Source organism: Benincasa hispida, chromosome 6, assembly GCF_009727055.1.
Source record: "Benincasa hispida cultivar B227 chromosome 6, ASM972705v1, whole genome shotgun sequence".
Taxonomy (NCBI): Eukaryota; Viridiplantae; Streptophyta; class Magnoliopsida; order Cucurbitales; family Cucurbitaceae; genus Benincasa; species Benincasa hispida.
In genome coordinates this window covers 15,370,713-15,391,254 of record NC_052354.1, presented here as the reverse complement: position 1 = coordinate 15,391,254, position 20,542 = coordinate 15,370,713, and the positions used below count along the sequence as shown (strand labels likewise).

At 29.4% G+C, this 20,542-nt stretch overlaps 1 protein-coding gene across 2 annotated transcripts; it reads left to right on the top strand.

Moving 5' to 3' along the window:
- The first annotated feature begins 1,952 nt into the window (after positions 1–1,952).
- On the top strand, positions 1,953–4,445 carry LOC120079722 (elongation factor 1-alpha-like). Of its 2 annotated transcripts, none has more exons than XM_039034056.1 (3): positions 1,953–2,079; positions 2,675–3,158; positions 3,251–4,445. In XM_039034056.1, exons 2-3 carry the CDS (start codon positions 2,697–2,699, stop codon positions 4,136–4,138), a joined length of 1,350 nt encoding a protein of 449 aa, XP_038889984.1. In that variant the 5' UTR covers positions 1,953–2,079; positions 2,675–2,696; the 3' UTR covers positions 4,139–4,445. The 2 variants fall into 2 exon arrangements, with proteins under 2 accessions (XP_038889984.1, XP_038889985.1); XM_039034057.1 differs by having other exon boundaries at positions 2,018–2,112.
- Positions 4,446–20,542: the final 16,097 nt, after the last annotated feature.

Here is a 20,542-nt window from a genome sequence, read left to right as displayed (position 1 = left end):
ATATATTTGAATACTATAAAATATAAATATGAAAATCTGTATAAAAAAAAGCTAGAAATTAAAATAAATTAAAATAGTCAAGATTATTATAAATTTATATATATCATCTAAAATGTGCTAGATGGATAAACATTTAATTTCCTTTTTGTCCATGGTTATATGGTTATATAATGTAATTTCACATTTAATTCATTAAAAATTCGTATTAAATAGTTTATAATTCATTTAATTAATTGGTTTAAAATTTGGTTATCTTTAATATTTGATCATAATAGTTAAAAAATTTACATTATTTTTTTTTATTAAAATTCTGTACTATTGTTGTTGCTGCTTAAATAAAAAATATATTTATAATCAAATCATCCAAATCAAAATAAAAAAAATAGATTGAATTAAAAGATGATTTGTCACATAGTTAATAAACTATTTTGATTAAAATTAAAATTTAAAATTAAGAAGATAATTAAATCTTTATATTAAAATAACAAATACATTCTTTTGATTAAGTGTGCACTACAATTTTTTTTAAATAATAATTTTATTTAGATTAAAGTTAAAACTTAAGAAAATAATCCAATCATCTGCATCGACATATATATTTTTTCTTAAAAAGGAAAAGCACAAAATATTTTAGTATATATATTCTTTAAATTATATTTAATTTATATATTATTTTGTTAATATATTTTAAACTCAACCAGTAATAGTTAATATAAATTAATTGTTATTTCTCTTCACCTAACTTTCAAAATTTTGTATAAATGTTTTCCATGACTTACATAAAAAACAAAACTCTTTTATACATAAAATAAAGTTGTATTATTAATTTTTGTTAATTAATTATCTTATGAAACTTTACACAACACATACATTGCACATGATATCAACCTATAAAAAAAAGGGGAAAAAAGGTACTGCCTCAGGAGTTATATGCCAAGCCAACATATACAATATATTTAATATAACTATATATTTTTTTATATTTAATAAAAAACGATTCGTTTGGTAACCATTTTATTTTTTTGTTTTTGTTTTTTAAAATTAAATTTATGGATATTACTTTCACCTCTAAATTTCTTCATTCGTTATTTACTTTCAATCAATGGTTTTAACCAAACTAAAATTTAAGAATTAACAAAAGTAGCTTTCAAAAAGTTGTTTTGTTTTTGGAATTTGGCTAAGAATTCGACCATTGTATTAAATCATGATAAGAAATGTAGGTGATATAGACTTAATTTTAAAAAACAAAAACAAAAAAACAAAATGGTTGTCAATTTTAGATTTATTCTTCAAACTTTAAATTTGTTTTATATGGATTCTTTGTCAATTTTCCACTAAAATGAAAAAAAAAGTGTGAAGATCTTGTTAACCAGCTACCATTTCAAACTATCCATTAAAGAGGAATGCTAACCATCAATGTTAAAGTATAAGTCAATTAATATAATATATATGTTAACAATTAAAAAATTTGTGATTTAATAATTTCAAATTCTAGGATTTTAAAAACGTATTTGAAATATATTTTTAAATGTTTAATTAAAAAAAATAAATCATTTTAGAATAAATTGAATGATTTTCAAATATATTTTATTATATTTTTATTAAAAATATTTAAATAAAAATGATTTTTTTCAAGTCAATTCAAAACTGTCCTAAATATTTATATATCGAAAAGAAATCTAATTGCAAATTTTGGTATTTTAAAGACAAAATTTTTAATTTTTAATTCTTTTTGGAAAATCTCAACAAGCATAGTTCAACTACATAATTTTTTTTTTTAAATAATAATTTCCATTAATTCCGGAGATAACTTATTTCCAACTATCATTATATTCCAGCTGTTTTTTCCACTTTTTCCAAAAATGAAAAAAAAAACTGTTTTCTATTTCTATTTCTATTTGTCTTTCTACTGTTGAGGGCCCCCTGTTGGGAATTTTGAAATTATGATGAGGGTATTTTCGTCAACAAAAGATTTTAGACATGCTATATAACAATCCCCAAACCCTGTTACTAACCCCTCCAATCTAGTTTTCATTCCCCATCTCTCGCCGCAAGGGTTTAAGAGCACTCTCTCTTCAGGTTCGGATTTCTCCCATCTTCTTCAATCCTCAGGTTCTTCATTTTATTATCTTGTTTGTACTTGATAATCTCTGTTGATTTCTAGAGTTGTTCTTGTTCTTCTCGTGTAGATCGTAATATGAAATCTAGCTTGGTTTTAGATTTTGTGTTACTTCTGTATTAAAGAGCTTTTTATTATCTCTTATTTTGTATTCTTCAACTGATGCATATTCGTTGTGATCGTTTTGTTTTGAATCAAATTTTAGGTTTTGATATTTTCCAATCTATGGAGACGTGTGTTATTGCTCATCAAATCTTGTAGATCTGCGTTTAATCTAGTTTGGCCGATTGGATTGGTCATAATTCTTTTTTTTTTTTTTTTTAATTCATTTTCTCTGTTCTAGTTCTGAGAAATTTTCTTTGATAATTATCGAGTTGTCCAGTGAAAAGGTTGAGATTGTGGTGGGTGTTTTAAATTTATAATTAAGATATGTGAATTTCAGAAATCTAGGGTCGTGGGTAAATTTTAATTATGAGTTTTTTTTTGGGCAACTCTTCTATTCCTTTATGGTATTTTCGTCTTCTTAATTTCTATCAACTTTTTATTGTTTCGCAGTTCTTTTACTTAAGATTCAAGCATGGGTAAGGAGAAGGTTCACATCAACATTGTGGTCATTGGCCATGTCGACTCTGGCAAGTCGACCACTACTGGGCATTTGATTTACAAGCTTGGAGGTATTGACAAGCGTGTTATTGAGAGGTTCGAGAAGGAAGCTGCTGAGATGAACAAGAGATCGTTCAAGTATGCCTGGGTGTTGGACAAGCTTAAGGCTGAACGTGAGCGTGGTATCACAATTGACATTGCCCTGTGGAAGTTTGAGACCACCAAGTACTACTGCACTGTTATTGATGCTCCTGGCCATCGTGATTTCATCAAGAACATGATTACTGGTACTTCCCAGGCTGACTGCGCTGTTCTTATCATTGACTCCACTACCGGAGGTTTTGAAGCTGGTATTTCTAAGGATGGGCAGACCCGTGAACACGCACTTCTTGCCTTTACTCTTGGTGTCAAGCAAATGATTTGCTGCTGCAACAAGGTAATGTTTATAGTCAATCCCGATTGTTTAGTGTTCTGCCCTTTTGTGTTCTATTAGGAGTAACTTTGCTGACTCAGTTCTTTCTGTGACAGATGGATGCTACAACTCCCAAGTACTCAAAAGCCAGGTACGATGAAATTGTGAAGGAAGTTTCTTCCTACCTCAAGAAGGTTGGCTACAACCCAGACAAAATTCCCTTTGTCCCCATCTCTGGATTTGAAGGTGACAACATGATTGAAAGATCCACAAACCTCGACTGGTACAAGGGACCAACCCTTCTTGAGGCCCTCGACATGATCCAAGAGCCTAAGAGACCATCCGACAAACCCCTTCGTCTTCCCCTTCAGGACGTCTACAAGATTGGTGGTATTGGAACTGTTCCAGTGGGTCGTGTTGAAACCGGTATTATAAAACCCGGTATGGTGGTAACCTTTGCCCCAACTGGACTGACTACTGAAGTGAAGTCTGTGGAGATGCACCATGAAGCTCTCCAAGAAGCTCTCCCTGGTGACAATGTGGGGTTCAACGTGAAGAATGTTGCCGTGAAGGATCTCAAGCGTGGTTATGTTGCTTCAAATTCCAAGGATGATCCCGCCAAGGAAGCTGCCAATTTCACTTCCCAAGTTATCATCATGAACCATCCAGGGCAGATTGGAAATGGTTATGCCCCTGTCCTTGACTGCCACACCTCTCACATTGCAGTCAAATTTGCCGAGATTTTAACCAAGATCGACAGACGCTCTGGTAAAGAACTCGAGAAAGAGCCCAAGTTCTTGAAAAACGGCGATGCTGGATTTGTTAAGATGATCCCCACCAAGCCCATGGTGGTGGAAACATTCTCCGAGTATCCCCCACTTGGACGATTTGCAGTGAGGGACATGCGTCAAACTGTGGCTGTTGGTGTGATCAAGGCTGTCGATAAGAAGGATGCAACCAGCGCCAAGGTCACCAAATCTGCAGCCAAGAAATCAGGCAAGTGAATGGTGCGAGTAGCCGTTGGCTGCCAACGGCTTGATGTCAGCCGCAATGATTACAGGAATCTTATTAATGTGTTCTGTGGTTGGGTAATGTTCTGTTTCTGTTTCGTTGGTCATGTCTTCAAGTTTCCATTATCGTCGAATAGCAGATTTTCGCAGAATTGGGTGCTTGATAGACGGTGGCAAGGCTTCCTTTCTATCTTTGAAAGTTGTGTAATGCGTGTTTTTATTTCAAACTACATTTTCTGGCACTGATTTTTTGTTTCTATTTCTTGCTTAATGGATCGTTTTCAGTTTCAGTGCATTATTATTTTTCAAGTCCTTCCTTTACTGCCTTATTAAAATTTTACACACAGATATTATGTTTGAATACACATTTTCATATTTAACTTGAATTCAAATGAAATATATAGAGATGTTTGGAGATCACTTGATTGATTATTTTAGTCAGTGTTATAAGTTTTTGAGTTTATTATTGGAGCGAGCTTTACTCGAAATTTGGGGCTCGAACACCCGAGTGTATACCTGATTGCGGGGTTATGCTGCCTGATAGTTTGTCTATACAACAAATTTTCTACACTTCTGTTTGAGTTTCTGATTCTTTGGGTGGGTGGGATATTATTCTAATGTGGTCCATTGAACAAGTCATTTCTGTATACATTATTTTATTTTGTTGAGTACCTCTATTTGTGGGGAATTGTTTTAGTTGTAGTTGCGTGTTTCATGCAGGCCTCAGCTTTAGTTGCTATAATTTTTAGGGGTGGTCATTCCAAAATTGAACCGTTTTTAAAAATTAAATTTAGCTGAAAATTCAGTGTAACTAAAATGAGGTCCGGTTCGGTTTGAAGAAAATCTGAAATTGAATTGTTTGTTTGGTTTGATTTCAATTTTGAAAATTAGATTGGAAACCTATCGGAATTGTTTCTAACAAAGAAAAGAGCAAAACCAAATCAAAGCTGTTTTTTATATACTTAAATTGAGCCAAACAATTATCTTTCAAAGTTAAAATTCATCCATACTTATTATAAGGAAACAGAAAAAGTTGTTACTATTTGTTGAAATAATAAATAATATGAAAAAAATTGTTTTTTAGTTTACCTATTTTGTAACCTCCATACAAACGTATCTCTTACATATAAATCAGATTTTGAAGGAAAAATAGAGATGACACAAGAAATCTGAGAAATTTGAAACATCTTAAAAAATCTCTTAAATAAAAGAAGAAACCCATACCTTTGATCGTAGATGTAGGTCTATTAGATCTTCTCTCTTCATCTCATAAGTTGTATGTTCATTTTCTTCAGAAAATTTCTTCTTCAATCTATATGAAATGACAAAGTACAAGAGAGAAGTTAGAGAACTTTAAGATCCTATGTGAGAGAATGAAATTGACAGAATGAGGAGATAAGGCCGATTACTTGAAATTTTTACTCAATTTGTTGTTCTCTATTACATGGTTGAAGGTAAATCACATATGAAAATTTCTTGTCTTTGTTTCTAGGCCAAATTGGACTAAAGGAAATCCTACTAAAGAAGGTCTATTTGTTTTAACATGTCAAGAACATCAAGAAAGTCAGAAATAACAGTAGCTCGATATGAGGTAGAGAAATTCACATAAGGCTTTAAGGGCTCTTGATGATCCCAAATCCTTGCCTGAAACTCTCACTGAATCAGAAAGACAGAATATGGAGCAAGTGGCTCATGGAGCATTGATCTTAAATATTTTAGATAGTGTGCTAAGACAGGTCATCAACAAGAACACAACCTATGAGGTATGAGAGAAGCTAAAGAAGCTCTATATGAAGAAGGATGTGTCTAACAAGCCATATGTGAGGGAGAAATTGTTTTCCTTCAAAATGAGTTCTTCAAAGTCCTTATATGCGAATTTTGATGAGTTCAAGAAACTCACAAATGAGTTTGCTCAAATAGGGGACAAGTTGGGAGAAGACAATGAGGCAACAATTCTGATAAACTCTTTACATGAGAGTTATAAAGATGTGAAGGCAGAACTGAAATATGGAAGAGATTCAATTTCTGTCGATAATGTAATCACAACCTTGAGAAGTAAGGAGCTAGAGCTTAAAGTTGAATCTAAGGGCAGTGGTGATGCCGAATCACTATTTACAAAAGGAAAAATCTTTCTCAAGAAAGGGAAAATCTAACTTTCAGAAGGGTAATCGTGCACAGAGGGATAAATTTGTTATGAAATATTTCTTTTGCCATAAAGGACAGTTCAAAAGAGATTGTCCGGACAGAAAGAAGAAACCATACAGAAGGGATTTCAAAAGGCCAAAGGAACATGCGAGAGGAGATGTTTCTATTGGGGAGGATGAACTTGAATTCACAGAAATTCTTATGACCACTGAGGAAAAAGCAAATGGCCATGAATCTAAAGAAGACTAGGTGTTAAACTCAGGTTGTACCTATCACATGACATCATCAAAGGCATGGTTTGTCTCCTATAAATAATGAGATGGTAGATCAATATTCATAGGAGACAATCACGACTGTAAGGTGGTTGGAATAGGCTCAGTGGTGCTTAAACTAAAAAACAATAAAGACATACTCCTAAAAAAAGTAAGACATGTTCCACAGCTTAGACGAAATCTGATTTCTATGGGAATGCTTGATGACCAAGGTTGTGTGTTTGTTGGAAATAATGAAAGCCTAGAGATTTCAAAGGATAGAAGACCTATCTTTATTGGGGTAAAGTCTAATGGGTTGTACTTTGTGAGAAATGTTTCATTACCAGCTCAAACACTTGTAGCACAGAAGTTTGATGAGGGTGAGATTGAGTTATGGCATAGAAGACTCTCACATATAAGTGAGAGGGGAATTCAAAAGTTACAGAAACAGGGGCTGATCAAGTCAAAGGGTACTAAGATGTTGAATTTCTGTGGACATTGTATCTATGGGAAATCTAAGACACAGAAGTTTGTGAAGGGGACTCACAAAACCACTGAAACTCTAAGCTACATACATACTGACCTGTGGGGACCTACAAAGATTCCTTCATGGAGTGGTTCAAGGTATTTTATTTCTCTAATAGATGATTACTCAAAGAAAGTTTGGGTGTTTTTGCTAAAATCCAAAGACCAAACATTTGACAAGTTTAAAAATTGGAAATCTATTGTTGAGAATCAATCTAGTTAGAAAGTAAAATACTTAAGGACGGACAATGGTTTAAAATTGGCAATGGCTTCAATAGATTTTGTGTTGAGGAATTACAAGGCATAAAACAATAGCCTACATTCCACAGCAAAACAGAGTAGCTGAGAGGATGAATAGGACTATCCTAGAAATAGTAATATGCATGATATCAGAAGCTAAAGTGGAAGAGTCTTTTTTAGCATAGGCAGTGGCTACAACTTGTTTTACTATCAATAAGAGTCCTTGCACAACTATTGATTTTAAAACACCTGAGGAAGTTTGGTCAGGGCATCCTCCTAACCTCTCTTTCTTAAAACCTTTTGGCTGTGTAGGATATATTTATGTCAAACAGGGGAAAGTTCAACCTAGAGCTATGAAGTATATGTTCATTGGCTAGGAACTAAAGGGTTCAAGTTGTGGGATTTCAGATCTAATTGAAGCATAATCAACAGAGATGTTGTATTCAGGGAAGAAGTACTCTATATAGACTCTAAAGATTCTAAACCAGCTAAAGTTGGTCATGGAACAGTGACTCAAGACCACTCCGAGATGGAATTCTCTACTGTTTCTTAAACTCCTTTCAATCCTATTCAAACTGATCACCCTGAATCTGTCTGAAGAAGAACAGATTGAGACAAAGGCAGAAACCCAAGTAGAATCCCAAGAATCTCAATCTCAGAACTTAACAGACTACACTCTAACAAAAGATAGAACTAGAAGGGAAAGAAGGTCATCACAAAGGTACAAAGAGGATGATTATATTGTTTTTGCTAACCTTTGTGATGACCTAAATGATGATGAATCTAAAATCTATGAAGAAGTAGTTAACAACAAGGAAAGAAAACAGTGAGTGAAGAAAATGAACAACGAAATGAGCTCCTTGTATAAAAATGAGACATGGATTTTGACTACTTTACCTTATAAACAGAAAGTTGTGTCCTGCAAGTGGTTATTTAAGAAAAAGATGAGGAAGGCAGATGAAGGTGGAATGAGATACAAGGCTAAACTAGTAGCTAGGGGGTACACTCAAAGAGAAGGACTAGACTACAATGACATCTTCTCCGCTGTGGTGAAACATACTTCTATAAGAGTGCTCCTAGCTATTGTAGCTTGCAGAAACTTAGAGCTAGAACAGCTAGATGTGACCACAACTTTCCTACATGGAAAGCTAGAAGAAACTATCTATATGTCTCAGCCTGAAGGTTACAAGAAAAAGAGGTCAGAAGATCTAGTTTGTTTGCTAAAGAAGTCCCTATATGGGCTTAACAATCTCTAAGGTGCTGGTATAAGTGTTTTGATGAGTTTATCTCAAGCCTACAGTTCAGAAGAAGCATCTATGATTCTTGTCTACATGAGGAAGTGTGAGAATAAGGAAGAAGTCTATCTTCTACTATATGTAGATGATATGTTATTGGGAGGAAGTAATATGGGTGAATTAAATGAAATTAAAGCTCAAACAAGCAAGGAATTTGATATGAAAGACCTAGGGACTGCAAGGAAAATTCTAGGGATGGAAATCTACAAAAAAAGAAATAAGGGAGAGTTGTTTCTATGTTAGTCAGACTCTACGACTAAAGTATTAAAGAGGTTCAACATGGTAAATGCCAAGGCTGTGTGCACCCTTCTAGCTCATTATTTTAAATTATCTGTCATAAACTCTCCATCCATTGAAGAACAGAAGAAAGTAATGGAGAGAATCCCCTATTCAAGTGCCACAAGTAGCCTAATGTACTTGATGTTGTGCACAAGACCTGATTTAGCTCACTGTTCTAGCTTAGTAAGCAGGTATATGAGAAATCTAGGGAAGGCTCATTGGGAGGCAACAAAGTGGGTATTTTGATATTTTGTGGACACTCAAAAGAAGGGCCTCTTATATAGACACCCTGATTCAACTAGCCTAAGTCTAATGGGCTACACTGACTCAAACTTTGTTGGTGATCTAGAAAAAAGAAGGTCACTCACAGGGTATGTTTTTCCATTTGGAGATAATACTATCAACTGGAAATCTAATCTATAGTTCATTGTAGCTCTATCTACAATAGAGGTAGAATTTATTGCATTAACAGAGATTGTCAATAAGCTAAATGGCTACAATGACTCCTATCAGACTTTAGGTTTAATCAGAAGACAATAAGTACTAGATGTAACAATCAGAGTCCTATTTTCCTAACTAAAAACCCCTAGTTTCATGACGGAACCAAATATGTGGATATACGAATGCATTTAATCAGAAATGAAATAGAAAAAGGTGAAATAAAAATTGAGAAAGTTTAGATAGAAGAAAACTTATCTAATTTTCTGACTAAAGCAGCGTCTCGTTCCAAGCTAGAATATTGTCTGGGTCTACTTAAAATAGTAGACCATCGAGCTGAAGGGTGAAGCTACAAAATAAAATCAAGATATGAGTAATTTTTAGCTCAAGGTGGAGAGTTATAAAAGAAACTGAGGTAAACAATTATCTTTAAACTTCAAAGTTGAAGTTATAATTCATCTATACTTATTATAAAAAAACATAAAATTGTTACTATTTGTTGAAACAATAAATAATCTGAAAAAGTTTTTTTTAGCTTACCTATTTTGTAACCTCCTTACAAACATATATGTGTTTATAAAACAAATCTGGAAGGAATAATAGAGATGACATAAGAAATCTGAAAAGATCTTAAACACTTTAAAAAATCTCTTGAATAAAAGAAGAAATTCATACGTCATACCTTTGAAAGTGGACATATTAGACCGAACTGCTATAATCTTTGTGCAAATCTTCTTCTCTCTTCATCTCATAAGTTGCATGTTCATTTTCTTCAAAAAATTTATTCTTTGATTTACATAAAATGACCAAGAACAAGAGAGAAATTAGAGAGCTTTAGAATCTTAAGTGAGAGAATGAAATTGACAGAATGAGGAAATAAAGCTGACCATAATTTGTTTTTCTCTGCCACATGGCTGAAGGTGAATCACATATGAAAATTTCTTGTCTTTGTTTCTGGGCCAGATAAAGTGGTACTATTCTTATTGGGTTTCTATAAAGAAAGGAAATCCTATTAAAAAAAGTCAATTTGTTGTTTTAACATATACATATTTGGAAAAGAGCAAAACTGAATTATAATCGAACCAAATCGTATTTTTTTTAGTTGAAAAATATATACATATATTTTTTTAAATTTCAAAATCGAATTAAAAACTTATGTGATTCGATTCGGTTTTCTATAATTTTTTTTTTTAGTTTGGTTAGGTTTGACCATGAAATTGTTCGCCCCCGATAAATTTCTATATGGTGATTTGTATTTAAGTGGATTTCTTCTGTTTATCTTGTTTTCAATTTAGTTATTAATAAGGGGAACTAATAGTCTTATACTTGATAATATTTTTAAAAAAAATCATATTACTCCAAACAAATTTGAATTTATATATATATTTTTAGAACTTTTTCTTTTGAAGTTTTTAAATTATTATTTTTTATCTGTTAGTTTAAATATAGTAAGAGAACAATGTAGTTCCATTTATAATAAGAAAACTTTAAAATAAAATGTTAATCACTTTTATTAAAAATAAAAATCTATTTCTAATATATTTATAGCTACTTTTTAACTTTTTTTTTTATATAAAAAACTATTATTTTATTTTTCTTTTTTAAAAAAACTATTAAATGTAAATCTTAATCCCACACCAAGGATAAAACAAGAACACAATTTAAGTTAGATGATAAAAAAAATAAAAAGGGTTGAAAAGGATAACATACCTTAAACATAGGAAATACTGAAGTAGAAAAATTGTAGGCTATGCTTAGAAGTTGAAAAAAAAAAAAAAAAAACAACGTAAAGAATTAAAAAAATACACATAAATGAAGGAACTAAAAATATACGCTACAAAAAAATTCATAAAAAATTAGGCAAAACTAGTTAACAAAATTAAAAAAAAGAAGAAGAAGAAGAAGAGGAGGATATGCTTAACGAAAATTGAAGGTTTAACTTAACCGTTTATAGAGAAAAATTGTGTTTGAAATTTACTAATTTAATTTTACAAAAATAATTTAGATAGTTAGATTTTCTTTTTTTAAAAAAATTCCACAATGTGAGGTAGATATTAATTAGAGATAAAATATGATTTTTAAAAAAAATTACATTTATTTAACATGAAGAAATTATTGGTTAGAGATGAAATTTGATTTTTAAAATTATTTTTTCTTTTATGCGCGATTCTCAAAAATAGTGATAATATTTGATGTGTGAATGTAAAAAATAGTATCAAACTTTTTAAAACTTTTTTTTTCCTTGATTCTAACAAAAAAATTTTAGTATCAATTTTTTTAACTAAATTATAAAAGTTTAATAATACAAGAGGTTGAAAAAAAATTAGAAACTCAAACTAATGAATGTGAAGATTAAAAAAATAAATCTAAAATTAATTATAAAAAGACCATAAAAATCGAAATTTTAAAATCAAATATAAATACAGCTCATGCAAATGATTTAAGAAAAATCTTTTGATTGGTTAATGGGTGGTTGATAAAAAATTGACGTGAAAAAAAAATCTAGAAGTGATTAAAAAGCAATAATAATTCAGATTTTAAAATCAAAGATAAATTAAAGGGGATTACAAATGATTTAATTTCTATGATGCAAATAAAATTTCTCTATATATCTATATATCTATAAAATTTGAAAAGAAATATTTGTACATTACTATATGTGAAGTAAAATAAATATTTGAATATAAAAGAATAATATGTAATTGTTTACTCAAGAGATCGATAGATTTCTTTTTTCGAATCTATAGCTGTCACCCAATTAGTTAAAATCATGAAGAGATTTTCATTTAAAATTTAAAGTTATTCAAACAATGAAAGAAATTCGAGAGAACGGAGGAAGATTCATTTTTAAATTTTAAACCAACAAATATAATTCATAGTCTATTGTACAAAGAAAAACCTAATAACCTCTAATTAGATTTTCCTGTATAAATTAAAAATAATTATTTTTATTTTTATTTGGATGATTTGATATACCTTAATTTTGAACTTCTATTTGAACTAAAAGATATATTTTTAAAATATTGTGATCCTTTGCCCAAAAAAATCGTGATAGTCCCTCTACTTTAGAAAAGGGCTACTTGCAAAAAAGACAAATTAGATTACGAAAACTAAGCCCGTAGCACAAACGTTTGGGTTTTGCAAAAATAGCAGAAGTTAAGACCCAACCCACATCTAACAAAGTAAAATGTCCCAAACACCCTTAAGTTTCCTACTTTTAGAGTTTCATTTTACCATAGTGAATTTTACACTTATCATCTTCCCAACTTTCAACCATTTTGTCTTCTTTCCAAACTTACCGTTGATATAATATAATTAAAATACAATATTAATATATAGTTGATATACTTTGTAGTGATACACCAATTTATGTAGATGATACATTTGACTGACATATTATTGATAGGGGTGTACATGGTTCGGGTTGGAAGAATTTTGTGGATCAACCCAAAAATTTGGCCATTCATTTTTGAAGGGTCAACTCAACCCAATCCAACCCAAAATTTTTGGGTTGGGTCGGGTTGGGTCACCAGTTTTTTTTTTTTTTTTTTTTTTTTTTTTTTTTATTTTTTTTTTTTTTTTTTTTTTTTTTTTTTAAATTTTTTTTTTTGAATTTTGAATGTTTTTTCGTTACATTTTCTATTGAACAATTTGATTTTTGTGGGTCAATAAACCTTCATATTTACAAAAGTGAACTAATTCTAAATATATTACATCAATTAATAAAAATTTAATAATAAAAAACATGTAATCTATGCGACATTTTAGCATTTACATTAAAATACAACCACCATAATATCAATATAAATTTTAAAAGAAACTTCCTCAAATAATTCAATTCAAATGTTCAAGTTCAAAGTCTTTACTCAAAATATTCAAAGTCTACATTCAAAATAGAAACAAAATGTCCAAGTTTAATAATAAGTATTGGCCTATTACATAACATTTCAAGTTCAATAATAACATTCAAAAGCTCCAAATTCAATAATAACATTCAAGAGCATCATAAGGCATACGAATGACTTGAGTGAGTTTCTTTTCATCCTTGGTCTTTTCACTTCTCAATGCCTGATCATTTATAGGTAATAATAATATTTGATCTTATGGTAGTAAAACTTACTATTAAAATCATCATTATGCTCCAAATCCAATTCCTTATTTCAAAAGGGGCTTTCTACAAAACAAATCATGCAAAATTAAATATATTAATTATTTAAACATAATACATGTTAAATATGTACAATAAACTTAAATATGTATAATAAAAAATTCATTTAATACTCAATATTTTCAAGTAACTCTTCAAGTTGTGGATGGAGATCTAATAACACTGACCCGCCGCAAATCCAATTTTGTGTACATATCAAAGCCTCCACTATTTTTAGAGTCAAAAAACTTCGAAAGGAATCAAGAATCCTCCCTCCTCTACTAAACGCAGATTCAGAAGTTTTGTAGATATTGGAACTGCTAAAACATCTCGAACAATTTTCGATAAAATGGGATATTTGTAGCCATTCATTTTAAAAAAACTGACCCTGAAAGTGAGTAACCCGAGACCCGACCCGAATTTTAAAATTTTAAATTTTTTTATTCCAACCCAACCCTTACGGTTTGGGTTGGGTAGTCTGGGTTGGTCGAGTTATCAGATTTTTTGAACACCTCTAATTATTGATATACTTTATAATAATATACACGTTAATATTGTTGATACACTTTGACTAATGTATTGTTGATATATTTTATAATGATGCACTCATATATACTACGAATACAATTGACTAACATACCCTAATATACTTTATAACGATATATATCTTTATATTGTTGATACATTTGCCTGATATATTACTGATATACTTGATAATGATGCACTTGTTTATATTATTGATAATTATACTTTTTATATTCTTTATAATGATACACTTGATATACAACTAGTTTCTCAAATTAACTTATGATATTTTATCAAACAAACTTCCACAATCACAATCCAATCACCAAAAAATTGCATGGAAAAAAGAGAGAGAGAAAAAAAGCTAAATAAACCGACCAAAAAAAGAGAGAGAGAAATGTGCGTGAAAAAAAAAAAAAAAAGACTGTTGTATATTATTGATATACTTAAAAGTTGATTAATATGTGATATACTATTAACATTCTTTAAAGTTGATTGATATTTATTGATATACATTTGATGTTCTATTGATACACTTAAAAGTTCATTAATATGTAATATAGATTGCTGATGCACATAAAATGTTGATTGATGTTAGATATACTATTGATACACATGTCTTACTTCAAATATTTTTACTAATTGAATATATGATACAATCATGTCATATGTTTGATATATTGGCGATATACTTAGAATATCATGCTTATAAAATGAAACACATGTTATACTTCAAAATAAGTTATTAATTGAATATTGATTATTGTTAGATATATCATCGATACGGTCATTCTTACTTTAGTTATTTATTGATTGATGTTTGAAATGCTCATGTCATATATCTGATATACTACAAATACACTTTGAATATCATATTTATAAAATGAAACATGCATGATTTATCGATATACTCTATTTTATATATATTCATTACGTGACTGATACACTTTTACAGTTTGATACTCAATATATAAGCTTACTTATACACTTTGATATTGTTGTATACATGCATTAGCTTATTGATACAGGGTGGTTATAATACATGTAAAAGATTATTTTGTTAGTTTAGTTAGGATATTAATCATGGAAAATGTAATGAAAATAAAACTAAAAAAATAATGTTGTGTAGTGAGATCAAGTTGACACCTATGGCATCACTATCAATAGACTAAAGAACCCACTTATTCCTACTTTACTCCTTTTTTTCACTTTGAACATGCAGAAGCAAAAACACAATGAGGGAGATGAAATTTTGCCTCTTTCAAGCAATTTTAAAAATAAGAAAGAAGTAAAACACTAAATCTATAGTGGTTTAACATACCAGATGGCTACATCCACTCTCAAAAGCAGCCATGGAAGCTTTCAGTCAAGGTTATCTCAAGATTTTTCCTTTTCTTCGTCAAGAAATCGATCTCATGTTCACACTAGGTACGTGTTCGGTGAAAATTTAACTTTATTTTTAAAAGAAAAAAATAAAGGGAACCAACCTTTAGTTCCACATCGGTAGATTTTGAAAAGAGAGTCTCGTTTTAGTACTCCAACCTTGAACTATGGGTTTGGACCTCAAGAAGTACATATGTAAGGAGATAGATCAATGTGGGTTTGAGTACATAATTCATGAATGTGAGCCACTTTTTGACTTCAACTTTTTGTAATTGTAGGTGTGACAATCAGATAGTAAATAAATTTTCAGACAGAAGGTTTTTTTTTTTATATGTTTGAAAAAAAACAAAACCTAAGGACACGCGACCAATTTTCAATTTTTTTTTTTTGAAGTTGCAATTGTCCCTAATTTTTACATGAATGAATTATTTTTTTAATGATAAATTTTGGAATAAAATATTAGAGATAAATCTAAATCAAATAATAGAATAAAATATTAGAGATAACCAAATTTTAAACCAATAAGATGCATGTGAATTATATATATATATATATTTAAATCTACATGAATGAGACATTTTTTTAAGAATAAATTTTGAAATCAAATATTAGTGATAAATTTAATTTACAAGAATTATAAACTATTTTCTTAGTGATTTACATGTGAAATTACATTAAATAACCTTCTAGTAAATCACTAAAAGAGATAAAAGGAAAAATTAAATGTTTTTATCCATAATCCCTTTTAAATAATATATTGAAATCAAATATTAAAGATAAATTTAATTTACGTGAATTATAAACTATTTCTTTAATGATTTAAATGTGAAATTATATCATATAACTTTAAAATAAATTACTAAAAGAAATAAAAGAGAAAATCAAATGTAACTCTCCCTAACTCCTTTTAAAAAGTCCAGATAGATGTGTCATCGTTTTCTTATGGCGGTAACTTATAGTTTGAGTGAAATAATTTAATTCAATTATAGAAAAAATATATAATTTTGACGTTTTGATAATGTTTTATAATATGAATTTGTTAACATTTTGAATAGAAATGTGAGATTTGTCGCACATTTTAATTTAGTCATTATTTTAGCTCTCGATCTTTGTCGGTAATTTCAATATATTTTTACTTTATGTGTAGTTTTGAAATTTTTAGGTACATGAAATATTGCAATTTTAAAGAATACGAATAGGCTTGAAACCTATGACACTTTCAAAGCATTCTTACGACAATAGAAAGCATCTAAATTTATTTATTTATTTTTTTTAATAAAAATTTAGGAAATTAGCCTATTACATTAAATGTAATCCACAAATGTCTTAAAATTTATAGTAATATTTCATAATTAGGTTTTAACAACATTTTGATAGATTCTCTCTCATTTTTTGATTTCTTAATATTTTAAAATAAAAAATATATAATTTCCGAATTATAAATTATATAAAAATGATTTTTTGAAATATCATTAATTACATATCTCTCGTTAATAAAATTTTAAAATATTTAATTCTTTCTTTATTAGTATCATTTCTGAATTTTGACTTTGTTTTTGTAATTTATTAATTCATTTAATATGAGATATTTCAAATTAATGCTTTATTCATTTTAGGAGATTTCATTTATTTTATTCTATATTTCTAGTTGAATATCGATTACCTCTCCATTGAGATCTCAAGTATATGTCCATTATATCATGACTTTTTTTTTGTGTGTGTATTTACAAATATACTTGAAAATGTAAATATATATCAGATATATTATTAGGTATATAAAACAATGTAATGTACAAATTATCTTGTTTATGCACTTATCAAATGTATCATGGTTTATTCTTATAAAATTCAAATATATGGTGTTGTATTTTTGTTTTCTCATTCAAGAGTTGTTTCGGGCACTAAGTTGAGATATGATATCTAGAGTGTATATGTTTGTGTTTAGGGCACAAAGTTGTTTTGTGTGAATTTATGTATATGTGTTTGGGATGCTGAGTTAAGTTCATAGATAGCTGTGCAGTTTTTTTTTACATAAATAATCTATTTTTATGAGGATTCTTTTCGTTTGAAAACTTTTTTATTCAATAATACTATATACTACTTTTAAATAATCTATGGATTGTATTCCATTCTTTTTTAGTACTTGTGTATTGTTTGGAAGTTTTGGAAAATGGAGTTTAGGGTCTAATTTTGGATCATGCAATTAGAAAATTTTAATCTAAGCAATCATTTTACAAATTTTTGCATTTGAGTTCATAATTAAGTTGGAAAAAATTATATTGGATTCATTGATAAAAATAATTTTAAATTTATATTATAAGTGGAATATCTCAAAATATAATTATAATATAATGAACTTATTAATGGTCATGTTACATGGTCGACACAAAAATATGTAACAAATGGTCACATTCTCTGCCCACTTATGTGATATAAAAAGAAATTATGATATGAGCAAACAAATGGCTAGGTCCATATACACAAAAAAAAAAAAAAAAAAAAACATAAACATCCATCTAAACTCTCGATTTGATAGATATGTTCAAAAAATCATTTCATTCAAATACTTTTGATCAAAAAAATGTTTAAAATAAAAATATTCATGTGTTTGACGACTCTTTCTCAAAATTGTTTTTATTTACAAGTTTGTTTCATTTGTTATATGCTGAAAGTGTTTTTATTAATGTAAAATTAATATAAAGACGACTATAAAATACTATAAACTAATAATTTAAAATAATGATCGTCAGAGTTACTGGAAGTGGTCGTCGGAGTTGGTCGTCGACGATCGTGTTCGGATGTGGATGGAGTTGGCAGTCATCAAAATTCAACGGAGGTAACCATCACCAAAATTTGGTGTAGGTGGTTGCCACTAGAAATCACCGGAGGTGGTGACGGGGATTGGTCAAAGGTGGTGGTTGGAATAGTAATGGAGGCATTAATGGTGACAAGGTTTGAGCATGTTGTTGCCAAGTTAGTGGACATGGGCATAAAATATCAGTGACATACAAAGTTAACCCCCCAAACACCGACATCATAACTCATCTCAACTCATCTTGGCTTCCCAAACACCCCCTCAAAGCTTCTTTCATTTACGCGACAACATAATTTGGATTTTTGGAGGAATTTTCTTTACTTTTGTAGAATTTGAAAAGAAAATCGTTTTGGGAAGTTCATAATTGCGAGAAACTTCTTTAACATGCTTCTTTTGGTTTTAATATTATTATATATATTTTTAAATAATCGAATGGTAAGGAGTGTTAAAAAGGTAACTTTAGCTGAAATATTTGTGTAAAGTAGTCACTCATTTGGTTGCTATTTATATATATAAAAAAGTTTAGATAATTGTGCAATTAGACCTATTTATTTAGATTATATATGTATAAAACCTTTTTATAATTGCTAGTTGACTGCACTTCCTTAATTGAAGTGATGTGGAATCTACATTTTTTTTCCAAAAATTATAAGTATGGTATACATAGGTTGGGTTGGATTGGGTTATGGAAGTTTTTTTTGGATCAACACGAAAATTCGGATGGTTCCTAAAAGACCTAAATATGGTTTTCAACCCAACCTAACCTTCAAAATTCAGGTTGCATTAGGTTAAGCTATCAGGTTATTATTTTTGTTATTAATTTAAAATATTTAAATTTAGCTAAAACACATGCCTAATAACCAAAATCTTATAAAACTCAAATATCAAATATCAAATATCAAATATCCATTATATATATTACAAACTTTAAATAAAGATAAACATTCCTAAAAGAAACACATTACAAAATTCATAAATTCATCACTTCCAAAATAAATATATTTTATTAATATACATATAATTCAAGTTGGGTTGGGTTGGGTTGGGTCAATCCGAAAAATAATTATTCAACCCAATAACCAACCTAACCCAACAAATATAGAATAAATTCAACTCAACCCAACCCAAAAATAAAACTAACCCAACCCAAATCCAAAATAAAAGGAATAATCAGTTATATAACAGTAATTACACTATCATTTGGAAAAATAGCAAAAGACGTGATTCTTTTGAATTATAGCAAAACACACGAATGTCACGTGAATGCAATTTTCTAAAATCCTAAAATGCCTTCATCGTCCTTTTTAATTGTAGTGTGATTAATCCAACATCATTATTAATGAGACTGTAATTATTGTTCAACTATATATCTCAGTAGATTTTCAACGTCAAATAAGATATAATCAAATTCAAATGGATAATTTGTCATAAATCTTGTGATTTAATAGTTATTTTGAATCTTCAAATCAGGTTTAATAGTTGTTTTGAATTTTCGAATATTGTACATCAACTAATTTTCAAATCTTGTTTTGAAATTTAAAATATCATATTATATTAATTATCCTAATTGAGATTTGTTCTTTTTACTATACTTTCTATTAATATTAATCAAGATTCATGAGTTTTAAATTATTCTGAATGTTATATTTATTATTCTTTTGTTTCAAACATAAAATAGTATAATACAATATGTATCCCTAACTTTCTTCTGAACAATTAAGAGTTCTGTTCAATGGTAAGTGGGATGAAATTAACCACTTTCATGACTTCTGATTTATCGAAGTTTCTGTTACTTCGAATACGTCATTTTCAATTTTTTTTTATCTTTTTTTACTAATTTTATATTTTGTTTTCAATCGACGACAAGTCTACTTTGGAGATTTGACTTAATCGATCAAATCCATTGGTGCATAGATGAAAAAGGCTTGACTTAGTCGACCATCAACCAAGAGTTCAAATTGCAGTCTCTTATTTCCAAAGTGATTCCTATCAAGCCACCAAACATATGGACAATGTTCGTATTAACCAGTTTGCCTTGGGGTTTTAAACTCACCTCTTCAATCAAGGAAGGATGTACCATCGTCGAATATTATTTGTTTCTCTACTGTTCATGAGATCTCCATGATTGACATCAACACCACATCATAATTGGTTAGTAATTTCAATTGACGATTTTTAATTGGGATTTTCATACTCCAATCTAAATCGGTTTCTTTCTTCATGAATCTAATTATTTAGATAAAGTTTTTATCCGTCCAACCCTCACTTTCCAAACTGATATTTTGAGTCTATAACAAAAAAGAATATTGTTACATACTTTTGGGCAAGTTCAAAAGCGATTTAGATGGTTTGATT

Excerpts from the sequence above, each read along its gene's own strand:
- LOC120079722 (XM_039034056.1), top strand. The coding sequence starts at position 2,697 with ATGGGTAAGGAGAAGGTTCACATCAACATTGTGGTCATTGGCCATGTC. Across the intron at positions 3,159-3,250 it reads TGATTTGCTGCTGCAACAAG|ATGGATGCTACAACTCCCAA; the intron begins GTAATGTTTATA and ends TTTCTGTGACAG.